At 27.7% G+C, this 26,609-nt stretch overlaps 1 protein-coding gene and 1 long non-coding RNA gene across 10 annotated transcripts; one reads left to right on the top strand and one right to left on the bottom strand.

Annotated features, from left to right (window-relative positions):
- Positions 1–26,609, top strand: LOC103576614 (rho guanine nucleotide exchange factor 11). 9 transcript variants are annotated; one of them, XM_053737734.1, is made up of 23 exons: positions 1–721; positions 3,403–3,646; positions 4,009–4,058; positions 4,155–4,212; positions 6,465–6,703; positions 6,857–6,928; positions 7,141–7,365; positions 7,636–7,917; positions 9,082–9,378; positions 9,490–9,615; positions 9,702–9,815; positions 9,878–9,976; positions 10,419–10,705; positions 10,785–11,074; positions 12,821–13,000; positions 13,081–13,152; positions 17,515–17,641; positions 18,971–19,052; positions 19,127–19,179; positions 22,188–22,447; positions 22,905–24,817; positions 25,309–25,503; positions 25,854–26,609. In XM_053737734.1, exons 2-23 carry the CDS (start codon positions 3,484–3,486, stop codon positions 25,953–25,955), a joined length of 5,286 nt encoding a protein of 1,761 aa, XP_053593709.1. In that variant the 5' UTR covers positions 1–721; positions 3,403–3,483; the 3' UTR covers positions 25,956–26,609. The 9 variants fall into 9 exon arrangements, with proteins under 9 accessions (XP_053593709.1, XP_053593710.1, XP_053593712.1 ...); XM_053737735.1 differs by having other exon boundaries at positions 13,099–13,152; XM_053737737.1 differs by having other exon boundaries at positions 6,465–6,601.
- Positions 6,606–7,647, bottom strand: LOC103576613 (uncharacterized). Its single transcript, XR_549378.2, has 3 exons — positions 7,557–7,647; positions 6,790–6,911; positions 6,606–6,695 (listed from the first exon to the last, which is right to left on the bottom strand). It is a non-coding gene; the product is annotated as an uncharacterized LOC103576613 (long non-coding RNA).

The raw sequence follows: 26,609 nt of genomic DNA on the forward strand, positions 1-26,609 counted from the left end.
CACACACACAGGATTCTGGGTTGCGTTTCAGTTTTAAACAAGATGGCTGTCACTTGTTGGTAGACTTAATATATTTTTATTAATTATTTGTTACGTGGATTTTATAAAAAAATAATAATATAAAAACAAAGCTCACTAAATAAACAAATGAAATAACAACTAATTAAAGCAAATAAATAAATAAATTTTAAATGTAAATAAATAATAATTAAGTGCCTCGGTAAAATATACCTCGGTATAATTAAACCGAGTTATTAATTATCCAAGTGTCAATTAATACATTAGACTATTTTAAACAATTAACGGGACCAATTTTATATTTGATATTATTTATTTATTATTATCATATACATAATTAATTATTTGTTAGTTTAATTTTTTTAACAAATATGGGCCATTTTAAATATTTATATATTTATTATTCTTTTGATAACATGAATTATTATGATAGCGCGTCATCGCAATGTGCCGTGAAAGTATAATCAACGAAACAATTATTATTTGTGTCAGTAGTAATGTTAATCTGTGTTCACATATTATGACAATAGTCTTCCTATTTTTAATAACGTTAATTACTCTAGTGTACAATAAACAATTTATAAATTAATAGCAATTGTGTTCGCAATAAAAATTAAACCAACCGATAAACAAAAATAATTAAATTAAATAAATATACTTATTTTATTTACCTGGAGTATATTACCAGTCGTTTAAATGAAAGGTACGCATTTTATTATTAACTAAATTTACTTATTTTAGGTTTTTTTTTATTTTTATTTTATTCAAATATTTAAAGACAATTATATTAATTGATAAATTGCGCAATTGTCTTTTTATTTAAATAAATAATTGTTATTATTAATTGGATTACAATTTATTGTATTAATTGTCATAACGGAACTATTTAACGTGATCTGTCATCAAGGTGACGAGCATTATTTTTAAAATAACATTGTCCTGTTAAATAAATAAAAATACATTTTTATCATAAATAATCAATATGCTCATTTATTTATTATAATAAATAAATTAATTAATTAATAAATAAATATCTGATTAGTAATTGAGTGAACAATAGTTTTTTTGACATGACACTAAATAACTTTTAATGCCATTAGTTATCACAGTTGGTTTAGTATTGAGTATAAAAAAATAAACAGCAAAATCAGGGACAAAATAAAAATTTTTTTTTCAAAAATAAAGAATTACAAAACATGAGATGATCCTGAAGTTTGCAATTAAAAATTTAATGATTTTATTTTAAACAATTAAGTTTGAAGAAAAAAATAAAATGAAAAAATGCACATGTAGAAAATTAAAAAGACTATAAGTGCAATTTTTTAAAATATTTTTTTTTATAATTTATCGTCTTTTAAAAAATCAAAAAATTATTAGACATAACATGAATGTGAATGTATTAGACATGAGACAAATTTTGAATTATTAATAAATAGAGTAAATAATTAATAAAATAAAATTTTTTAAAAATAGGCATTTAAAAAATTTTGAAATTAATAAGTGCATTTTTTATGAATATTATTTTTTAAATTATTTACTCTATTTATTTATAGTTTGTCTGTCTGCTACATTTACACTTATTACAAAACGCATATAAAACTTTAAAATTTGAATTTTTTAAAATTATATGATATATAATTTGTTTGTAAAAATTGTTAAATGTCTGATAATACTGAAGTTAGCCGGCGTCTAATAATTTTTTTGATTTTTTTTAAAAAGATAAAAATTTTTTAAAATTGCACCTGGAGTTTTTAAAATTTTCCACGTGTATATTTTTGTTTATTATTTTTTGTGATTGATTTTACCAAAAAAAAAAATCAGAGAATTGTTACTTGTCTGTTAACTTGAGGATCATGATGTCCGATGTTTTTATCAAATATAACAATGATGGTCATTGTCTATTTATTGGATGATGATAATTATAATAATAATAATAAATGATACTGAGATGGATTTAGGATGTTTGTATAAGATCAAGGTTATTGAAAACTTCCGGATAAGCCAAGCCACCTGCCGATAGTAGAGCAAAAAGCATTAGGAAGATTATTAGCAGCATGAGTATGTTCATTGACGCCTTTAGACATTTATATTTTATTCTTTATAAACTCAACTCGGTGTATTCACTATAAATTAACTTACTCACTTAAAATAAAATCTAACTACACTACATACTATTGAAGGCGTGTCTCAAGATAAGATACACAGAGAAAAAGGATTTCTTGGTGCAAAAAAAGTTTTTTTTCAAGCAAATTTTTAATGATCCTGAAGTTGGCAGACAATGAACAATTTTCGAATTTTTTTTTACAAATTATATTTTTAAAAAAAAAGAAACTAAAAATATGCATATGTCGAAAATTCAAAAAACTGTAGGTGCAATTTTTTGAATTTTTTTCTTTTTCAAATTTATCGTTTTTAATAAAATTCAAAAATTATTAGACGTCAATTTCAATGAGTGTGAATGTAGCAGACATGGCAAATTTAAATTTATAAATAAATAGAGTAAATAATTAAAAAAATAATATTTATAAAAAATGCACTTATTAATTTCAAAATTTTTTAAATGCGCATTTTTTAAAATCTTATTTTATTATTTATTTACTCTAGTTATTTATAATTTTGAATATGATACTGAAATTAGTCGACGTCTAATAATTTTTGAACTTTTTTTTAAGCAATAAATTATAAAAAAAAAATATTTGAAAAAATTGCACCTGTAGTTTTTTAAATTTTCTGCATGTGCATATTTTTCGTAATTTATTTGTTGAAAAAAAAATCCGAAAATTACTAATTGTCTGCTAACTTCAAAATCGTATTTTAAATTTGTCTAATGACTGCTACATTCACACTCAATGATTTTAGTATCATAATTTTTACTCGACCCAAGAAATTTTTTGTATTATCATTAAAAAAAAAAATTTCTTGGGGTGAAAAAATAATTTTAGCCGAGAAAAATTTTTGTCTTCATAATGCAAAATATTTCTTCCGCCAAGAAATTTTTTTTTTCTGTGTAATTCATCCAAAGTTTTGAAAATATATATATTTTGAATATATACTGGTATATTTTGCTGGTCTTGCTGGTAATTTATCTATTACTTATTGTTATGAGTTATGATGACTATCATTATCATATATTTGATAATTCAATTGATGTAGCCCAAGTTGGTCTAGAGATTAAAAGATTAGAGATAAACTAATTGATTGTATAATTATTTTTAAAATGCGATAACAATAAGATTTGAATGTTATCTGTAATCGGTTTTATGTTCGAGGTATTGTAATTAGTCTTTTTTTTCTTCATTTATTCTTTTATTCTTATTGAGGTGATTGCGATTGCGGTGATGTTTATTTTTTTTTGTGTGTGTAATTAATGCTGGTGATTTGTAGGAAGATTGGCCGGGAAAGATTGGATAGGGCTGGAGAGGAGAAGGTGAAACCTGGAGTCAAGGTGTGGCGGACAACGAAGGGATGAATGGAACGACTGCGGTACGGCGTGTTGTTGGGGCCGGTGGAGGCGGAGGTGGACAAGAACCACCACCCGTTGCTACTCTTGTCGTATACAAGGACGACGCGGGTTATGGGATGAAGGTGTCTGGTGATAATCCTGTTTATGTACAATCCGTCAAAGAAGGTAATTTATATTTACAAACAAATAAATTTTAATTTAAATTCCAAATTCAGTCGGGTAAATAAAAATTTCCTGTATTGATTAAATTTTATTCTTTATTTAAAGTCACTTTAATTAAGACTTTTTTTTAAATATTTTAGATCAAAGACGTCGCAATTTAATTGAATAAATTAAACAGTAAAATTATTAAATATAGATAATTCAACTAATTAATATTTAGTAAAACTAGTTCATTGAAAAATTTTTTATTATAGTAATTATACTTCAATATAATTTTAATTATCAATTGTGCTCTATATATATGAATAATTTATAAAGAAAATTAAATTATAAAACAATTATGATAATGGTAATTAAAATTATAGGCGGTGCTGCCGAAAGAGCCGGATTAAAACAGGGTGATAAAATAATTAAGGTAATTATTTAAATTTAAAAATAAAATTATTTAAAAGTAATTTACATCCAGACTTTTATTAATAAATTAAATGAAATTATTTGGTATTATTTTTAGGTGAATGGCGTCAATGTTATGCAGTCAACGCATACAGAAGTTGTGCAGCTAATAAAATGTAAGTCAATATAAATGTCATTAAAAATAAGCAAAACAAGTTATGTATAAAATATAAGAAAAGAGGAAGTCAAAGTATCATCGATCAGAAAGATACTAAAGTAATAATAGTCCGAGTTGATTAAATATTAAGATTATTTGTGATACTCAGTAATTCTTTGTTATATTTATTTATTTATTTATTTATTTATAAAATCCAAGGTCGTTGCTTTCATTTTATTCACGATATTGTATCGATTGTGGCAAATAATCTGTATACTTGTCCTAGACCATGTGTGCAAGTTGCGTATGCACCAATAACACACAATGGCCCGCGGCTTTAATGATGTAAGCACGTGTTTATAGCGGTGACTCGCGTTTAATTCATTCTTTACTAGATTTACTTGATTATTCGATACAATGATTTTCTTTTTATTGTTTTTTTTTTTTTTTTATTTTTTAAATACATTTAGTCATTAATATTTAAATCGCTTGAGATCTTTATTGCTGTAAAAACAATAATAAACAAATATTATTGTTTAATAATAAATAAATATGACTATTCCTTTTATTTAAATTCGTTGGAATTTAAAACAATAAAATTAAAAATAATAATTAATTAATCTTCAAGGTGTTTAGCAGTTATTAACTGACGGTTGCAATTTTATTATCAATTTCAATGGCAATATTGAGTTGAGTTTATAAACATAAATTGTATATACCCAGTCCCAGTGACGCCTGACGCATATTTCCGTCCATGTATTACGTTATTGCCGCAAATATCCGTCGTTAAATTTTTTTAAATTTACATTTCATACCATTGGTCTTTTAAGTTTCACTCATTGTCAATTAATATTCAATAGTCTCATTTATTTATTAATCAACTTCAATTGTTTTGTTAATTCAATATTTGTTATCAGTGCGGGGATTATTTTTTTTTTGTATCATCAAATAATATTTTATAATTTCGTTTAAATAATCGAGTTGTTTAGTTGAAAAAAAAAGTTTAATGAAATAAATTAATAAGAACAATGTTCATTAATCATAATTTGATGTGTCATATTTAATTATTCATATTTCAATAGTCATATTTATTTCAAAATTGCTGATATTATATAAATACAAAACAAATGTAATAATTAGATGTTATATTAAATTTAAACGCGATTAAATTTTTTAATAATTGATTTGTTATTATTATTATTATTATTATTATTATTATTATTATTATTATTATTATTATTGATGTTAAATAAAACGCTTGTCATATCTAATAAATTAAAATACTCGTAGAGTTTTGAGTCGCGTATATCGTCATTCATATTAATATAACACCTGAAAGTAAAGATGCCTGGTTTTACTAAGATTTCCTCATTTTATTTTGACGCATCACAGACTCTGACGCAGTTTCATCCATTCCGTTGACTTTAAGAGACGTGTGTGTTTTATTTTATTATTTATTTATCTTTATTTTTATTTTATTTTATTTGTGTTTTAAATTTTAAACCAACGGATAATTTTTTTTTTTATTTTTATTTTATCAAACTATTTAATTTAAAATATCGATTTATTAAAATGAAAGAACCAAAGTCTTATACAGTATTACATAAATGGAACATAGAAGGTCCCATTGAAATTTATGTCGGTAAATTAAAATTTTTAATCATCATTAAATAATAAAATAAATAAAATTATAATTTACATCAACATACATTACTCATTTTTTTATCCTTGAATAATATTTAATGACCTACCTTAATTTTTAAATAATTATTCAAAATTATTATTTTTTTTATCAATAAATTAAAATCTCAGCATTTATTAATTAAATAAAATAAGTCACAAACGGTTATCTAGATAATTATTAATCAATATAATTATTAGAGCTCATTAAAATTGTCCTTGAAAAATTTAATTTATTAATTGTCATTGCATAAATATATAAAAAGTAAATAAATAAATAAACAATTCTTTATAAAATATTTCCAAATGTCAGTTATTGTACATATTAATAAAACATTAAGTCTCCTTGAAGTTTATTTTAGTAGATTACGTTTAAATAATTATAACAATAACCAAGAGCAATAAAAATTATCAAACCTTAATTATTTACTCGTAATTTCTTAAAATAAGAAAATTTATCAGAGAATTTATAAATAAAAATAAAAAGATCGTGAGAAAAAGAAATATGTTAAGTTTCACAGTGATGTGAAAAGCGCGCAAAAATATCTGATGACTAATAAAAAATAAAAAGCCTTGAACTTGTGCCCGCAGCATCGACGCAGGTGGTTTTGACAGTGCAGCAGAAGCCATTGGGTGCAACGCTAGCCGGTTTACAGCAAGTGGGAACAACTCTGGGAAGTCAACATCAGCAGCCGAGACCAACGAGTTTATCATCGGCATCAACAATGGTATCACCTTCACAATCCGCTACTTCTTTGCATCGAGCATCAACTGCCCCAGCTGGTGGTGCTCCTTGCACTGCACGTATAACTGGACCCCAACCTGTCGACGTAAGTCACAGTAATTTGGGTTGTAGTAATAATAATAATAATAATAATAATAATAATAGTAACAATAACAATACAATACAACATACTATGTGTACCCTTGCTTCTGCTGTTAATCATGTTCTTGATTATTCTGCTTTATCTGTTATCCCTAAGCATTCTTTTCCGTTTTTAATGGTCAAAGCACCGTCATTTACTGATTTCGTCTCCACTGCATTTTATAAAAAAGTAAGATTATTATTATTTTACTTATTTTATTTATTTATTTATTTATTTCATCACTCATATTTTATTTATAAATTTATTTATTTATTTAAATATTTTTTTTTCTATAATTTAAACATGGTTTCTGGTTTATTTAATTCCAACTTACACTGATAAATATTAAATTAAATTATGATATTAATAGATATTTAAAAAAAGAGGTAAAAATATTTTAGCACGAGAAAAAACGTCAGTTGGAGACACAACGTGTTCATACATTCCAGCTGATGTTAGAAAAGGAGCAGAGTTATCGTGATAAATTACGAAGTGAACTTGCTAAAATGGGTATTGGTTCCGGGAATGTATCAAACTCCTCAACACTGCAGACTGAGTTAGCTGGAGCGGAAAGACGAGTTCGTACATTACAAGATCAATTAGCTGCAATAACAACAAATGACCAGGTAAAAATTTTAAAAAATAATTTTAAAAACAAGACAATTAAGTGGATTAATGTTACGTATTTAATTGAATGTTTAGTCCAAAGTGTTTACCCATAATTTTATTAGATCGAATGTTAGAACAGACTCTTAGTTGATCATTGTCATCTTAACTTGTATAATAGTAATATTTAATTTATTTTAAAAACGCTTACCCACTCGGAGGTGATAATAATTTCGCTTGCGCTAACACACACATGTGTTGATAGCTAACCTGCTGTTATTGTCTTACAGCTTTGCTCATTGGTAACAAACGCCTCGTCTCCCTCTGGTCATTATTCCAGTTCTGGTAGCAGCACCGGTGGTGGTAGTGGTGTTGTTATTGGCGACACACCGCCACCCCTGCCTTCACGTAAATCCTTGTCCATGCAGAGTTTGTCCCCACCTCCGTTGCCTCCACGACCACCTCCACCCACTACCACCTCAAACACGCACAGCGTAGTACAGTTGGAGCTGGAGAGACAACTGCTGACTCATTTAACGTCCCCAACCACCAGTCATGGTATACCTAACTCTGTAAGTAGTGTCATCGAATCGTCACACGTGTTAATGCTGCCAATTTTTTATTTTTTTTATCATACTGTTGACACTATTATGCAAGGTGGCCACAAACTGGGATTATCGGGAACTATCAGGGGATTTAATGCAATTGAGAATTATCATGGAAAGCTCAGGGAATTTTTGAAGTAATCGGGAATTTAGTTGTGACAGTTCAAAATTTTTAAGTGATTTTCAACAGTAACTCGAAGGAAAACGGGCGTATTATAAAAGTAAAAAAGCCAAATTGTATATTTTAGTTTTTAGTTTTATGATCTAGTTTTGAAATTTTGGTAATGATGTAGACCATTACCGAATTTTTTTATTATGCATGGTCCCAGAGTAATCCTAAGAAAACCATACAAAATTTATGATAAATTTTTTAGATAATTATCATGGACTTTTGATTCCTCCGTAATCGCGCATAATAAAAAAAATTCAAGACCAGATCAGAAAACTAGACGAAGCTACAATTTGCCTTTTTTGTTTTTGTTGTATGACCATTTTCCTTCGAGTTATGACCTGTTGAAAATCACTTAAAAATTTGAAATTTTTTTAATATCCCTTTATTTTTCTGACTAGTATATTTCGAATTTACTTCAATCATAAAGTTTCTTATTAAATATTTTTAATATCGAATAATCAAAAGTAGGCCTTATCAATTTATTTCACTGACTTTTTTTATTTCTCGCATGATTTCATCATCAAATTCAATTATTGACAATACAATTAAAACTTTGAATATCTTAATGATACGAATAAAATTTCCTAATCAAGAAAAAATGTGAAAAACTTTACTGGAAAACCGGAAAATACCAGGAAATGTTGAAATCATCTCTTTGTGGCCACCCTGATTATGTCTAGATGAGTGAGAATGGTCTAGTTATCCTTACAATTTACCTCATTAGTTTCATTAATCAATTAATTATTTTTCATTATTGTTGTTGTTATTATTATTATTGTTGTTATTAATAAATACACACAAAGGACATTACTCCTTGGACAAAATTCAGCACTAACAACATGTATAAAAGTTTGTTAAAAATTTTACTACCAAAAAATATCTATCTAAATCTAATTACGGTAAATAATGTATATTAATAAATAGTATTGTAATTAATAAAATTAATTATTAATTAATAGTTCTCACAAGACGCACATTTGGGTTCGCCGAACTCACTTAATAAACATCAACGTACAAAATCCTCACCCGAGCAATTGGGCTCGACTATGATCTCACCGTCAGAGGCCAGTAGACTACTAATAGCGTCAGAATCAATGAACGACTTATCACCATCGAGACACCTCCATCAGGGACATGGACGTCTAAGCGGAATTGATTTAGATGATCCGATCCATATCACACCACCGGGCACACCACCACCGCCTTATCCCCAACCAAGTCCTGGGAATGATGTCTTATCGACCACCTTGAATGAAGTCAGTAACGTATTTTAATTTTATGGTTTAAATGCTTGCTTGCTAATTAATATTATATTAATTACTTCCTTATTATACTAATTAAATATTATTCGATTTATTTAATTTCAGAGCGTGGATAGTTTTGTAACAGTAACGCCAACCCGTCAATTGTTGAATGAAAGTAGTCCTGGATTACCGCAAATTCAACAGCCTATTATGTCTATGGAAGACGATGACATGAGTGATCAAGAAGTGGTGGGTTTTATTTATTTTATTACATACTATCGTTTTATATAATTATTGCTATATAATAACTTATATCATTTTTTTTTTTTGTTTAGGGTCAACTCGAAGATCATGGACCATTTAAATCTTTATCAAGATTGTGGGAACACCATGCACATCTTTCTGTTTTTATAAATTATGTTTTATCAAATAGTGATCCTTCAAGCTTGGTTAGTTTATTATTATTATTTTTTTAAAAATATTTTACTAATAACTAAAAATTTTTTTTCAGTTATTCTATTTGGTAACAGACTTGTATAAGGAAGGTAATGCTAAGGAAATGAGAAAATGGGCATATGAAATTCATTCTAGCTTTTTAGTACCTGGTGCTGTGAGTATTAAATAAAATATGAAAATCATTTCCGCGTAAAACAAAAATTAATCTAAAAAATTTCACAACAGTCAGTTTTGAAATTTTAGACAATTTTAAACTTCAGGTTGATCATTTTTAAATAAAAAAATTTGACACTGAAATTATCAGTCTAATAATTTTTGGATTGTTTTGAAAATGATTAATTTAAAAAATTGATTTGAGAATTTTGCTGATTTGGAAAATACTAAATAAACAATTTTTAACTCTTATCAGAACTGTTAAAAAATAAGCTCAGGTGTTTGGAAATTTTTGTTTCTCAAATTTTTTAAAATTAAAAAAATGATCAACTTGAAGTTTTAAACTGTAAAATTTAAAGCTTCACTGTTATGAATACTTCGGAAGGATTTTTTTTTATATGGGTAATAATAAAAATGAATAATAAATTTATTTTATCGTTCAGCCTCTACGACTCAATAACGTAGATGAGAATGTCGCACGTGAAATAGATGACGTACTTTTACGAGAATCAGATAAAGAAGAAATATTACGCAAGATATTTTGGAAGGCAAGAACAAGAGCGAAGGAAGAATTGAATGAACAGCTTGCGGACTTCCAACAAAAAAGAACAGCGGGACTTGGTATGTTATTTGGGCCGAGTGATGCTCAGCTTGACGAAAGTGAATCAGATAAATCTAAAGAAGCAAAAATAATAGAGACTTATCTTCTTCCTAAAATGGATCCATATTTGTATGTATCATAATTTATCAGTACTTGAGTTTTATTTTAATAGCTTTCTATAATTAATTTAATATTATTGACTTTACAGGGAAGATATTGAAAAAGATCAGTTAGATCTACGTCAATTTACAACAGCCGCTGGTTTAGCGACGATATTGACTAAAATATTTCAAGTACGATCTGTATCACTTGATCGTGTGCCGACATTTGTCGCTAAAGATAAATCTAATATTAAAGCTCGTTTGCTTACGGGTAAAACAAGAAAAATGGCAGTAAGAGGTCATCATTTTGGAGCACATCAATATTTTACTGTTACGTATTGCAATCATTGTCAACTTATTATTGGTGGGATCGGTCCTCAAGGTTATCAATGCAATGGTAAGATTCTAAATAAATAAATTTACATAAAATTGTATTTAAAGTAAAGTAAGAGACCCAGTATTCGATCAGGGAACTAATACCCGATCACTCATGTATTTCTATATCTATATTTACTAAATACATGAACTCGTGAATAAAAATATTTGAAGAAAAAAAATGACTATTATAAACTTCCAAACATGACACAACGACGAACTTTTTCTGAACGTATTTTGTACTGAAAAAAATTATGAAACCTAGCTCTTTTAATGAAGAGTTAAAAGTTAACAACAGAGTCTAAAAACGTTAATTTATAGTATTAAGTCCAGTTGTTTTTTTCTTTGTATTTTTCAAAGTTTGAAAATCATTTAAAAAAAGAATAATTTTTTTTTCTTTCTCGGGTACTCAAGTAGCACAAAGACAACTTTAAGATGTCATAAAGACGTCTTTTAAAGGGACAAGACAAATTTTTATTTGTCTTAAAGTCAAGTTTTTTTTCAATAAATAAGACATACGGGTGATGGTCCCAGGAGCCATAAAAAATTTGTGTTATTTTTCCTATCTAAAAAAAAAACATTTAAATTAAAAAATCATCTAGATGACTTATTTTACTACTATTTGTAATCTACTTTTTGTCGTCACTTGTGTCGAGTATTTTAAGCAGATATTTTTACGGTGACATAAATTTTTGGCCGTATTGTCAACAGTTTGGTGCCTTATTAACCTGTCAAAAAACTGATATCTTAAAAGATGTCACAGTCAAAAATGCTATTTGTGATATTCATTGATTTTCCTCTTGAATTTTTAAAAACAAAAAACATTTTAAAGAAGTTCGTCATTCTGTTACGTTTTGAAATTTAAAATAGTCAACACTTTTTCAACCTTTTATCAATAATTTTTTTTCACACATGAAACTTACAGATGTTAGTCCTAGGAATGATATAAAATTTGTGATCTTCTTCCCTTTCAGAAAAGTCACCTCAATTGACAAGTGGTTAAGATTACCTATTTGTAATAATTTACTTTTTCCCGCCGTTTGTGTCAAGTCTTTTAAACAGATATTTTTATTTATGACATAAACTTCTGATTGTTTTGTCAACATTAATAATCATTCTTGCAAAGATAATAATAGTGTACAGATCATTAAAAAATTTTTATTACTTGTATTAACACAAGATGATCGAGTACTAGTTTAACATATCAATCAAATTGGATCTCTACTAAATCAGAAATTTTTTAATAGTAAATTATATAATAAAATATTTAATTATTGATTTTAATATCTTAGATAATTTAATACCCTTATAGCTTACGAAGATTTAAATTTAATTGCTAAACGTTAAAACACGTAAAACTTGTCTGTAATCTTCAACAAACGTTCCCCGTTTCAAGTGTTTGAGTGTTTAATTTAATGGGAATATAAAACTTGAAAGATTTTAAAAATTTCAGTCTTTAATAAAATATTTTATTTCGTTAATTAAAATTTTTTTTTAAACTTTCAAGTTCTGTAGCTTGTTTTCTATCAATTTTACTGACGTAACGCACAGACCATTTTTTTTTATATAGAATAAATACTCAATAAAATCATTACTTTTAAATCTCAAATAAAATTTCTATTTTTAAAAGTAATGAAAATAAACGAAAGTGAATTTTTTTAATTTTTAGTAGATTTCATAAAAATCTACCGATTGCATTTGTCTTCTACTCTACTCTACCACTTAATTGATGATTAATTATTCGTAATTATTTTTAATTCATTTACAGACTGCTCTCTCAGTGTTCACCGTCAATGTGTTCGTGTAGTTGAGGAAAGTTGTCCAGGACCATTGTCACGTAAAGAACGCGGCAATGATCGTATCAGTAAACTTATGGATCGTATAAGACCTGAAAGAAAACCTCCATCATCTCATCATCACCACCATTCCCCAAATCAAATGCATCTAAGTAAATATTTATTGAAAATTTTAAATAATATAAAAATTGATAATTTAATAGATGAAAATAATATATAAAATTAAATGAAGATAATAAATTATTTTCAGTCGAACGTTCAAAGCGTCTTGACGAAGAAAATTTATTAGGAGACTGTGAAAATGGTGAGTTTAAATTTTTGTTATTAAGATTAAAACTAGATATAAAAAATAAACTAAGGTAAAAGCCTCTATACCCGCTCACTTTTCATTGGAGTAAGATTAAATCACTCAATATAAATAAATAAATAAAATGAAAAACGATATTTTTATTTTTTTTTATAGTTATTTTTTCAAGCTTCGAGTATCAGAATCAAATTTTAGTTTGATAATGTTGATAAGTAATTACTATTAATTTTTTAAATAAGATCCTTGAGTGTACCCATAGTCGTTCACTAAAAGTTGTCATGTACCATTACTCGATCAGTACATGGCCCTATAGTCGCTCAAAGATAATATCAATTAAACTATGATAAGTTTATTGATATGGAAAATAATTTATATACAAGCAACCTACAGTCACTACGTGACTGTCCAAATATTTCTACTAAATTTAAAAAATCCGCAGAAAAAAAAGACGTTGCCATAAAAAATTTTAATTTGCAAGAAATTTTATGCATTATAAATTAATCAAAAAAATTGTCTTGAGAAGCTTTCTAAAACCAAAAGAGAGTATAAAATATAAAAATATATCATTTTGGAATAAGTAACGCGATATAAATAATGTAGCTATAAATTCAGTGACATTTAGTCGTATTTAGTGACAGAATAATTAAAGTACTAATTTATTTAAAGAAAATAAATACGACCGTATTTTTTCCCGCGTAATTTAAATGTAGTTCAAATGATATAGATAAATCAATTAATCTCAATACTTGGCAATAAAAAAGAGTTTAAACTATGAAAAGGCACAAATTCAAGTCGACTTATCTAATGAGACCAATTTCAATAACATTAACTAATTCTATCATGTATATATGGCGGGAACAAAATTTTCCTTATTCTCTTAATAATATAGATTATAATACTTTATTTATTCATAATATAAAATTTCATGACTTTCAAAAATATATTTAATAAGATAGTTATAAGCAATAATTAAAAAATTTGACGTAATGTAAATTTAATCTAACGAATGAAACGTTAAAGTAAAAAATGCCCGGTTATGCGCGATTTTTAAAACAGTCATTTAATTTAAATTTCTAATGTAATATAAAATAATTTGATACATTATATTTTTATATATTTAGATTCACAAATAATTATTTATCAATAATAATATTTTTAGTTGTAATTTTTTTTTTATAGAAATTATAAGAAACGTATTAAATAGTTCAAGTGAGCGACTAATGGTACTGAGCGGGTATAGGGACTTTTAATCGCAATTAAATCGGACAAAGAAATATAAAAAAAAAAACAATAAATGACCAAGAAAGCATAAATATTTTTTAATCTATAAATCATTAAGTCATTACGACAGCTATTTATATTTATGTATGCGTAATATGATTAGAGTCGCGGTAAATTGACCGCTGTGTTGCCCCTGACTCATATACTCAAAACATCTTTGTCGTTATCAGTACCGACTCAACCGTACGATACTAAACTAATATAGTATACTTAAAATATTATCAAATAATAATTAAATAAGTCATTTAAACTGTCATGGCGATAATTATTTATCAGTTTAATGAAATATCCATTTATAAATTGCCTTGATAATATTTTTTTAAAATTATCTTTACTTTGAAATTCTTTTCTGTCATTTTAAAAAAACTCGTCGCAGTATTGTATAGTCTAATAAATTGTGAATAAAAAAATATAAATAGACCATGTGGTAGAGTTAAAAAAAGGCAAACGAGCTTTTCAATTAAATAATTAGCATACGAGTACTCTTGTTATGATCATATGACTCGTGGGCGTTTTTTAGTCGACACGTCCCCTCGGCAATCGTACAGTTTCATTGAAACAATACTGGATCTCAGTGGATATTTAAACATATGCTACTCTGACGTTCAGTGTAATAAAATAATTAACTAAAATATATTTATTTGCATTAAATTATTTTGTAGTGCGCGTGTGTGATAAAATTAAATGTTTGTAAAAAAGAAAAATATTTATAGATATTTATATACCATTAATCATATATGAATTTAATATACCAAATGATGGGATATTGATCTAAAAAAAAATATAAAATAAGTAAACGACCTGACTATGAAGATAGATGAGCAAATGGATATAATACGTGACTACACCGGTTCGTAGGTAGCTGGGTCTTTCGTCTTCACACGTGTGTACTATACATTTATGTTAGTACATCGTTTACTCATATGTGTATGTATGTATGTATGTATACCCTACTACGCTATTTTTCACATAACATCACTACATACAAGACTGAGTTATGGACCGGACCGTACATACGGATGGGATATTCAAGTTTTACGAAGGAAGGAAATGTGCGGGATGTGAGAAAGTTTTTTTAGTGGTGGGAGACCGGAAATAAACCGCCGACTGTTGAAAGGAAGTGCTGAGAATTAATTTTAAATGTTTAAATAAAATTTGCCAGTTGAATGAAATTTTTTGATGATGTATACGATGAATAAGAATAAGAAGATATACATATATATAGATATATGTGTATATTTAAATTTCATTTAAATTTAGTGTAAATTGTTTCTTACGTATATATTATGAGTGTATATTTATGTGTATGCATGTATATATGTGCGTGCGTACATATATAAATTATGTTAGAGGTAAAAGTTACGGGTAAATTGTTGGAGGGAGAAGATCATGACTCCCACTACCAAAGTGTGGATACTAATTTTTCACCCCTGATGTCTACAGCCTTTGGCAACCTAAAATTGTCTACTGTGAGACACAAAAACAGATTTCGTCGCAAGTTCAAGACTGACGGTAACGTGAAAACATCAAAGTTTAAAATTTAAATATTTAAACTGTTGGCAATTTTTTTTTTTTTTTTTTTTTGTAGCTATTATTATTATTATTATTTATATTTATTTACTTGAAATTTTACAAGTAAATAAAAATTTTTTATATAAATTTAAAAATGATAAAAATTTTTTATTGTAAATTTGCCGACAGTAATAATTTTATTTAAAATTTAACTGGTGGATAAATAACCCAGTAAAAAATAAAGTGAGAGAATAGAATAAAAATAAAAATTGTATTTAGGAATAGCGAAGAAAACAACAAAACCAAAGAATTTACTGAGTAATTTGAGTAATAAAAAAACAATCGCCGTTAAAGTTTGGGAAACTTTGGGAGCCGTAAAACGTATTCGTAGTTGTGGTGATGTGATTAATACGACAGATGAATTAATTGTTCATGTGGATCATATTCCCACAAGTGTACGTCGTATTTCGATCGATGATAATTACGAGGAAAGTACTGACACATTTGACATCAATAATTCACTTTACGATCGACTGGAAAGTTACACTTTAGATAATAATTCGCAAGGTTTGTTTTTAAAATAATTCAAATTTAAAATAATTATTTTAATAACAGCAACAATAAATTTATTTGCTATTAATTTATTGTTGTTTCTTAGATTATTTTGTCATTGAAATATATACAAGTCATAGCATAAGAATAATATTTTTTAAGTGTATTTAATGTATGTATTTTAGTATCGCGTGCTACAAATATCTCATTGCACGTGTATGCAACGCAGTAGTTTAGTTTTAATATAAACTACACTCAACAAGACTTGATGTATTTTCTGTTACTTACCAGGCATACATTTAAGTCTATAAATTATAATATCTTTAATATAGTTAGTGGTTATAAACAATAAACAAAATATTTATACATAGTTTTAAAACACTAAATTAAGTATTTAATTTATAAAAAAAAAAAAAAATAAGGAAGCACAAGGGCACGTGCCACTGTCGCGTGTCCAGGAAAAAAATCAAGGCATTAGTTATTTTTATCATAACATGTATCGTACGGGCGAGTAAAAAAGCTGTGTCACGTTTTTTTTTATCGTTTGTAAGAAGGGAAAAGAATTAATTTAACCGGAAGTTTGATCTTTGGGTCTTTTCCTCAAACAGTTTGTAAACTATATCAGGGAAACTAATATATTACTTTACCCTATACTAATAGTTTAATCTTCTTTAACTCGAGATATGTAACGCGCTAATACATAACATGGGTATTAGTAAAAATAAAAAAAAATAAAAAAGAAGAAGAAAAGAAAAAGAGATGAATCTATAGTTGATACTGAGAATTTTGTAAGATTTAACTAACTTTGATGAGTTATGATCTGATAGTTGGAGCAATGCCAAAATATATCACGATTGAATAAATATGTGAAGATGATAGAAATTACAAGAATTATGAGGTGAAAAATAGTTTGGGAATTTAGTTATGCCAAGTTGTATTATTTATTTTTTAATAGTTTATAATAATAATAATAATAATGATAGTAATTAATTGTTGGGTGATTTGTGATTTCAGGAGAACATCGCGGGGGCGGCGCAAGCGGAAACACCCGTGGTAGTGTTGAAAGAGGACGTATTTCCGGTTACGGTGATCATCTTGATAGTATGGACGATCCTTCTTCACGAGAGGATATCTCTGAAATGTAAGTTGTTTTTTTTTTTTTTTTATAAATATATGCACAAATTATCTTATTTATATGTCTAAATCACTTGATTAATTTTTTGTAGTATAAAAAATTAAAAATATTTAGGTCATTTTTTTAATTAAATTATTTTATTTAATTAGTCATAAATTATTAATAAGTATTTATTTTTTTACTTTTTAATTATTGTGTTAAAAAAATATTAAAGTAGAGATTGTTAACAAAAGGGCATGTTGCCATTTTGAGTAAAGTTTAAATTTTAATTAAGGCCATAATCAGACAGTGTCTCCTGTTTTAAATTTACAGTAGGACCTCGTTATAAGACTACGCGTTATAAGACTCTTCCCCTTAATTTGCTAAAAATCGCTCGGAACGCTTCCCCTACCAACAACTCAATAAAAGTTTTGCGCCGAAACCTCGCTATAAGACTCACGACCAGTCCGACTAAAATCGAGATAAAATGTAAATACATAAAGATTTTAGATTAAATAATTTATTTTCATAAAAAATTCTTAACATCTCGTGGTATCACATAATTAATTAACAGAAAAAACGACGAAATTCTGTTTATTTATAATTATACATGAAATAGATTCACCGTATATTAAAGTAGAGTTGAACCGAATACATAAATAAAACGCAAAACGGTGATAGTCTTATAACGAGGTTTGGGCGCAAAAGCTGTTAAGCACAATAGTGGGGGTACCCCAGTTCCGAGAATTTTTTCCCTTATAGCCCCGAGCTAGGCTTATAACGAGGTACTACTGTAATTAATTAATTAAAAAAAAATTGAAACTTTAATTAAAAAAAGTCCAACGTAAAAGTAATTTCGCTGATATGAAATTTAAAAAAAATTACTTAGTTGATATCAATTGGGAGTTGAGCGAAATTTGTTACATAAATGTTCGCCTAAAAAATTTGAAAATTATTTTAAAAAGTAATTTTTTTTAATTCCATATCTCAGTAAAATTACTTGTACATTATCCTTTTTTCAATTTATTTTTAATTAATTAATTAAATTTTAATACGGTTATGACAGTAGAAAGTCATTTCATATTTTTAAAAAGTGGGAGGTAGTCTGAGAATGCCCTTAAGCAGGTAGTCGGTACTTAGAGTTAAAACTTTTAAATTGCAATGGTAATACTCCGTTAATTACGAGTTTAAAAGTATGGTTTTACGAAATTTTAATAACGTAAAGTTAAATTTACTGAAATTATATTTGAAATAATTTATTTGATATATTATATACTTATTAATTTAAAAAATAATTGAATTAAACCTCATTTATTATCCTTATAATTTTTTTCTTTAATTTAATTTTGTTATCAGGGTGCAGCAAAATATTTCCAGTAAACCAAAGACGTCAAACATAAATCGGTCTGAAAGTTACAAGGAACGGATACATCATAAAGTAAATAAATAAATTATAAATTACTGTAATTCATAAATAATTGATATTAATAAGAAAAATTAATTCTTTTTTAGCGACAACTTCGTGAAAAGCGAAAGACCAGCGATCCAAATCTGTCGAAAACAAAGTAAGTTGTAAAATAATTTGAATTATTCATTAATCATTTGACAAATTTAAACTTAAAATTTTTTAAAATAATATTTTGACCTTGAAAATTTATCTATAACGAAATATATTTGGCAAAATATATATTTTATGATGTATAACTGATTGTAGCACCCACAACATATACACGTGCGCAGACTCGCATATTACCTCGTCGCCGGGACGAGATCGCTGTCTTTCTTTCTTAATGTTTCCTACTAAAAGCTACGTCGGAGCTTAGTGTGACGTTAGAATCGTGTTTTCACGGACGTAAATATTACTTCTGGTGTATGACAGTGTCTAAACATCATTTTCAAAATTACTTTCATTTAATCCATTTAAATTTTATTGCTATAAAAAATATATTTATTTAATTAATTTATTTATCGTAATCATAAGTCATATATTTTTTATTTATTATTTATAAATCGTGCCAATATTTTATTTTAAAAATTTTATTTTATTTTGTCCCGGTATTAGTTAAGAAAATATATATATATTAAACAGTTTCATCGCCGGTGGCCTTGCAAGACTAAAATAAATATTAACTTCAAACTACAAAATTTGAATAATATTTATTTTTTTCATATTACATTTTTTTATTACAAATATTTAATATATAAATTAATATATTAATATATAAATTAACTTTCAATATTAAATGAATATTTAAATTTAATTTTAAAAAATTTCTACGTCTTATCAGCAAAGTTTACTTAACAATTCCATGAAGTAAAATGATTTCTTTGACCTGCCGCTCCCGTCATTATAAATTACTACAGTGGAAAAAATATTAATTACATCACTTTAGTATAATTGTTCATATAATTATTAATAATATAATTTTAAAATAAAAAAAATCCCATGGTAAAATAATTTAAGAAAAAAATCTCATAAAATTATTAATAAACAAAATAAATAATCGTAAATTGGTAGTTAAAATGTAGTGTAAGAAAACTCGGTACTAAAATACCTTAGGTAACTTTTATAATTATCGAGACATAAAATTCTTATGTCAGTTTATTATTATTATTATTATTTATTTATTTTTATTTAAAAAGCGATCGATTGAATAAAATCAATACTTAGCCATAGGCTCAGCCTCCGTACGAGAATCTACACAAGCGCACTATTCAGTGATACTGTTGATTGGTGGATTTATATAAACCATACAATACAATGCAATACACTTACACTGTACTCCCGCCGGTATTTCCATACATTAATCACCAGTGGCACTAGTCTACCCAACAAGTAATTGCTCATCCTTACTCGGAATATAAACCAACACGTGGATTAAATAGGGACGAGGCGAGAAAAGAGTAAATAGCATGTAGACTGTGTGTATCAATACATATATAAAACACAAATAGATTATACAGTTCACTTGGCTTTAACTATTGTCGGAGTATAAACGAGGGCTGGTGGGTGGCAGAACCACCATCTAGAAATTGATTAAAGTGATTGAGGAGCGGCATCGATAAGACTCTTAAACAAATGCGTCCACTGACTCATTTAATATATTTATATAATTTTATAATAATTTATTCATTTATTACAAACGTCTGCGAAATTACGTATGTCATATGGTGACATTTTGATCCCAGTGTAAAAAATTAACGATATTCCAAGAATTTTTTAAATTTCTCTTCAAGAATTTCTTAATAAAAAAGCCTCGGTCGTATTGGACTTTTAAATTTTTATTTAAAAAAAAAAATACTTAAAGGGAAAACCACCGATCTCTTTCTCGTACTCAGAAAAATAAAATCTTTGTTGCAATTTTTGAAAATACGAAATTTTTAATGATCTTGAAGTTAGTTGACAATTAACAATTTTCGGATTTTTTTTCAACTAATCAATTACAAGAAAAATAAAATTAAAAAAAATACACATGTAGAAATTCGAAAAAGTTATCGGTGCAATTTTTTAAAATATTTTTTTTTTTATAATTTATCGATTTCCAAAAATTAATAGTCGGCTAACTTCAGTATCATAATTTTTAGCGCTCTTTGAAGCTTTTAAACATTTAAGACTTTATTTTAAATGTCCAGTGTTTGTCCGTAAATTAAATTGAATAGAAAATCGGTTGACGTTTCGCGCCTTTTTTTAAATTTTTCACTTAAAAAAAAAAAAAGAGGTTTTTAGTTATCAAAAAAGAATTTTTATTCTGATGAATAAATTGAAAAGTTTTGAAAAAAAAAAAATTTTTTAATTTCAATTGACGGAAAAATTTCAAAAAATTTCTTAAAAATAAGTTGAAGGTTTCAAGTGGAAAAATTTCAAAAAATCCTGGGGTAAAAATGGCACCCGAGGCATTTGAGAGTTAAAAAAAAAGAAATAATCATGAATCATTATTATTTTTTTTTTTTTATAAATTATAAAAAATGTCAATGTACTCGAGGTTTATTTTAGTAAGTAAGAAAAAAATAAGTAAAAGTAAAGAAGTTTGAGTGACACATTTGTTAACAACCTTTGAAATAACTTTAAAGGTTTCATAGATTAATTTAACGAGTGCAAATACTTGAGTGAAAAAAAATAATAGAGGAAAAAAACGCAAGAGAGAGAGTTTTATTATTATTATATTAGTGAGGGAATTTAAATCGGTGTCGAGACGGGTATATTTATATTTGGATAAAATATAAAATAAAAATGAGACAACGAAGTTCACGACGAGGACGTCCTCGACCTAATTCACGTACTGATGATACTATTCCTGATATTATTACGCGTAAAGACATAACTTTGTCACATGAAAGGCCGCATGATATTTTAGAAAAAAGTTTAAGTGCGGATCAAAATTGTATTAACGTTGATTCTGATAGAGGTAGTGCGCCTCTAGCACTTGCTGAGCGCCGAACTCGATCAGAAAGGTATTTAATTATTTATTATTAAATATTCATAACTAATTAGTAATTACTGATTATTAATTAATAGTAAAGAAGAAGTAAATAATTTATTTAACGATAACAATATTTTTTAATTTTTTTTTAGTGACTGTGACGCGACAGGTGCATTCCCCGGTAATTCTGCTGGCAGTTCATCAAACAGTAGCTTATCAACACGAAGTCTAGACAGTCCAAGTACCAGTTTAGAACAAGTTCATCCAGCCAATGCTGGTCATCATACATCTAACTCGTGGGACAGTGACGTTGATGTTGAACCAGATCCACCAGATTGGAATCACGGCGTTGCTGAAGAAGTTCTCAGTAATCTCAGTAACTCAGAGAAGAAGAGACAAGAAGTTATAAATGGTATATTTTATTCAAATATTTTGGATGTGCAAATCGGGTTAGAATTCAATATATCTATATAAATTTTCTAATTATTCGTAACTTTTAAAATTATTCATCAATTTTAAAGTCATCTGAAAGCCAGGTAACACACTTGCCTTTGTGACATCTATAAGATATCAGTTTTTAGACAACTTTTTGACTTGTCGATAAGGCATCAATATGTTGACAAAACGATCAGAAATTTGTGTCACCGAAAAAATACCTACTTAAAAGATTCAAAATTCTGATCATTTTGTCAACATATTGGTGCCTTATCGATATGTCAAAAAGTTGCCTAAAAATTGACATCTTATAGATGTCAAAGGCAAGTGCGCTTCTTGGGAAATAATTTTTAAATTCAAATTATTCGCACACCCTTATAAAATATTTACATTTAAAATATCTAACAAAGTATATAAATTAACAATTATTTCAGAACTATTTCATACGGAGAGGTCACACGTACGCGCACTTAAAGTACTGTCATACGTCTTCCACAAGCCATTACTTGAATCTCAAGTTCTTCCATTGGATCAAGTACAATTACTATTTTCAAATTTAGACGAAATGGTGACTATTCATTCGCGCTTTAACCAGGCAATGAAACGTAAAAAAAAAGAAAATCCATGCGTGGGTGATGTCGGTGAATTAATATTGGAAATGTTCGATGGTGAAAATGGTGAGACATTTGAACGTGCTGCTTCAACGTACTGTGCTAAACAACAAGTTGCATTGGACGCATTGCGTGACAGACGTCGCAAAGATCCTAAATTAAATTCATTTTTAAATGAAATAGAATCTAATCCCCTGTGCCGACGATTGCAACTCAAGGATCACATACTGACAGGTATGTTGAGATTGACCAAGTACCCATTGCTATTCGAAAATTTAGCAAAGTATACACCTGAGAGTAATGAAAAAGAGAAAGCAGCGGTACTGCGTGCTGTTGAACGCAGTAAAGAGATACTCAGTTTAGTTAATCAGGCTGTGCGTGAAGCTGAAGATTGTCAACGTCTTACTGAAATACTTCGTATGATCGATAGATCGGCATTTGATAAATTTGATCATCCAGCAGTCCAAGAGTTTAAAAATCTTGACATTACTAAACGCAATTTAATATTTGAGGGTCCATTGCAGTGGCGGATTGTTAATCGTCCAAAGCCCGTTGATTTACACGTTGTATTACTTGATGATACGATACTATTATTGCATCGTCAAGATGATAAGTATTTATTAAAATTTACAAACACAAATCAAGTTAATTCTGTGCTGAGTCCGATTTTTAAAGTATCGACAGTACTTGTGAGAAATAATGCTGTTGATAAAAATTCACTTTACTTAGTTAATACATCGCAAAAAGGTGCGCAAATATATGACTTGGTAGCATCGTCACCAGCAGAACGTAAATTGTGGTGTAAACATATATCTGAAGCTGCTGAAGCATACAAAACACGTAATCGTGAAGGTAGACGACCGTCACCGCCTACTGTATTAAATGAAGAGCCGTCACCAGCGCCAGAAGTACCACTCAATATGGAGACTGGTGCTGCTGATAAAGAAAAGTCAGATAAAGTTGGACCACAAGACCCTAAAGACAATGATAATAACAAGGAACAGAGTTCAACGAGTATTGAAACAACGACGAGCACACCAGCAGCAACGCAGCCTGAAGAAAATACTCAAGACACTCCGGCAACTGATGAATCCTCTAAATCTAAACCTGACGAATCAACCCAGTCGGCTGATCAGAATCATAATCAAAATCAAGATCAACAGCAACAGCAGCAACCATCACCAGCACAACAACCGCCACCGTCATCATCAGCTACGTCATCGGGAATTGGAGAATCAATGAGACTAGTTACGTGTACGCAGTGTTCACTTATTGATCCTGTTGAAGTTCACGCAGAAGTACGGCCAGTTCATGTCGCAGAGCCAGTTCTCACGCCGATAGAATCACTCAGACGAAAAGACGAAGTTATTAAACAAGCGCTCGAAGAAAAACAGTCATTAGTTGCTGATATTTTAAATATTCCAAAAGAAGATTTTGAACACGTTGCTGATATTGCGTCAGAGCCTTCAGATGTGGAAAAAGAACCTGCTGAATTAATTCTTGCGGCTATCAGTAAAGCTAATCAGTTAGTTGGTATACTTAATGCAGCGCTTGCTGTTACGGAAACTGAAGCTGTCTTGGCTACACGGGGAACTAACGCAACTGCTAGTACTGGTTGTGATGCTGTGGGATGTCCAGTACCACGTTCACATCCACATCCACATCAACCTGTAGTTCCTGTTGTAACTCTACAACCTATTTGCCATTCTTTGACTGCACAACTTTCACAGTTTTTGGTAAGATTTACTATCTATTTTATTTTTTAGTTTTCTCGATAGTTTTCTCAGGAATACTACCAGCTCGTGCATAATAAAAAAATTTAAAGACCAGATCAGAAAACTAAATACTTAAGGCTACAATTTGCCTTTGTTTATGATGCATGAGCATTTTCTTTCGAGTTACAGCCTTTTCAAAATCATTTTGAAAAATTTTTTGATTTTTAACCTCCGCAATTAAATTCCCGGATACTTTTCGAAATTTCCTGACATTTCCATGATATTTCCCGATCGCATAAAATTCCCTGATAATTCCCAACATTCCCGGTTTGTAGCCACCCTATCAATATCACGTAATCTCACAAATAATGATCATTTTTATATAGGATTGACAAAAAGATTTGAAATAATATTTTTTATGGCTACGAACGGATAAAATAATTTTAATTAATAGAAGAAATAGAGTTACGAATGTTTTTATTATTATTTATTTTTTTTTTTTTTTTTCATAGAAAATCGTGAAAGAAAGAGATGAGGAGCGGGAAAGATTACGTAAAGAGTTACAAAGATGTAGAGAACGGCTTCATGCAATCGATGCCGATGCACAGCGTAGAGAGCAGTATCAATTTTCCACAAGTACCACTCAAACACCAACAGATCTCGGGGATCATATTTCCACAGAAGCCACTGAAGATATTAATAAAGAAGTAAAAAAAATTTATTTATTATTTTAAAATATTAATGTTTTAAGAGATTTTTTTTTTAACGAAAAAAAAAATTTACTAAATTTAAATAATTTTTTTATTGATAAAATTATTGAACAACTTGGGTATTTTTGTAATTTGTTTATTGATATTTTTAAAATATTTTGAGAAAAAATAATTTCAAAAATGGGCATGTTGGTTTCGATGGATATCTATTTTATATATACATTAGGGTGGTCCGTTCGGAACTATTTTTTTTTTTTCACTTCCACTTGAAAATTTGCTGTAGACATTAAAAATCAATTCCCTGCATTACTAATACATATAATTAATACTGATATTTTAATTTAAAGGAATTCGTCGATGCATGTGGTGATCCTGACGTCGAATTAGAAACAAATGATAGTAAAAAAAATACACCAGCAACGGAAATGATGGGGGACAGTGTCGGTTGATATATTATTACAGATTAAGATATAAATTAATTTAAAAATAATATTAATAATTATTATTTTGTCCACTTGGTGCATTTGTAGAGCGTTTATTATGATGTTCATTTTAAAATAGTGGCGCTCGTACTGAATATGCGAATGGAAATCAAAAAAATAAATAAACAAAATAAAAAAAAAAAAAAGAAATAAAAAAGAAAAGAAAGAAAAAAAAAGAAAATTATAATGCTGATAATTAAAAAAATTAATAATTAATTAATTAGCAAGCTATTTGCTACGTGTGTTTTATCAACACATTAAATTGTTAAATATCAAATTTTTTTGCTAAAAAAAAAAAATAATAATTAAAATTTAATTTTTAATAATGCCTTTATCCCAAGGATTTTATGTAAATAGATCGATTTATTATTAATATTTTTTCCACTCTTTATTATTATTATATTTTTGTTGTCGTGAATTTATATATGCTATTTTTTTGACAAGGTATCAAGTCACATAATTGACTCTACAATTAAATTTTTTGTAACGATAGTATTTATAAATACGTAAGATTTTTTAATACCGTAAAAACATAATTGAAAAATTTTTCTATAATATTTATATTTAATTAGCAACAAATAAAAAAAATTTATTATAAATTAGTGAATGTAATTAAAGGAA

Source organism: Microplitis demolitor, chromosome 3 (assembly GCF_026212275.2).
Source record: "Microplitis demolitor isolate Queensland-Clemson2020A chromosome 3, iyMicDemo2.1a, whole genome shotgun sequence".
In the NCBI taxonomy this organism is placed as follows: domain Eukaryota; kingdom Metazoa; phylum Arthropoda; class Insecta; order Hymenoptera; family Braconidae; genus Microplitis; species Microplitis demolitor.

Coding starts and splice junctions, on each gene's coding strand:
- LOC103576614 (XM_053737734.1), top strand. CDS start 3,484: ATGAATGGAACGACTGCGGTACGGCGTGTTGTTGGGGCCGGTGGAGGC. Junction 4,213..6,464: donor AGTTGTGCAGCTAATAAAAT/GTAAGTCAATAT, acceptor TTGTGCCCGCAG/CATCGACGCAGGTGGTTTTG. Junction 9,616..9,701: donor ACATGAGTGATCAAGAAGTG/GTGGGTTTTATT, acceptor TTTTTTGTTTAG/GGTCAACTCGAAGATCATGG.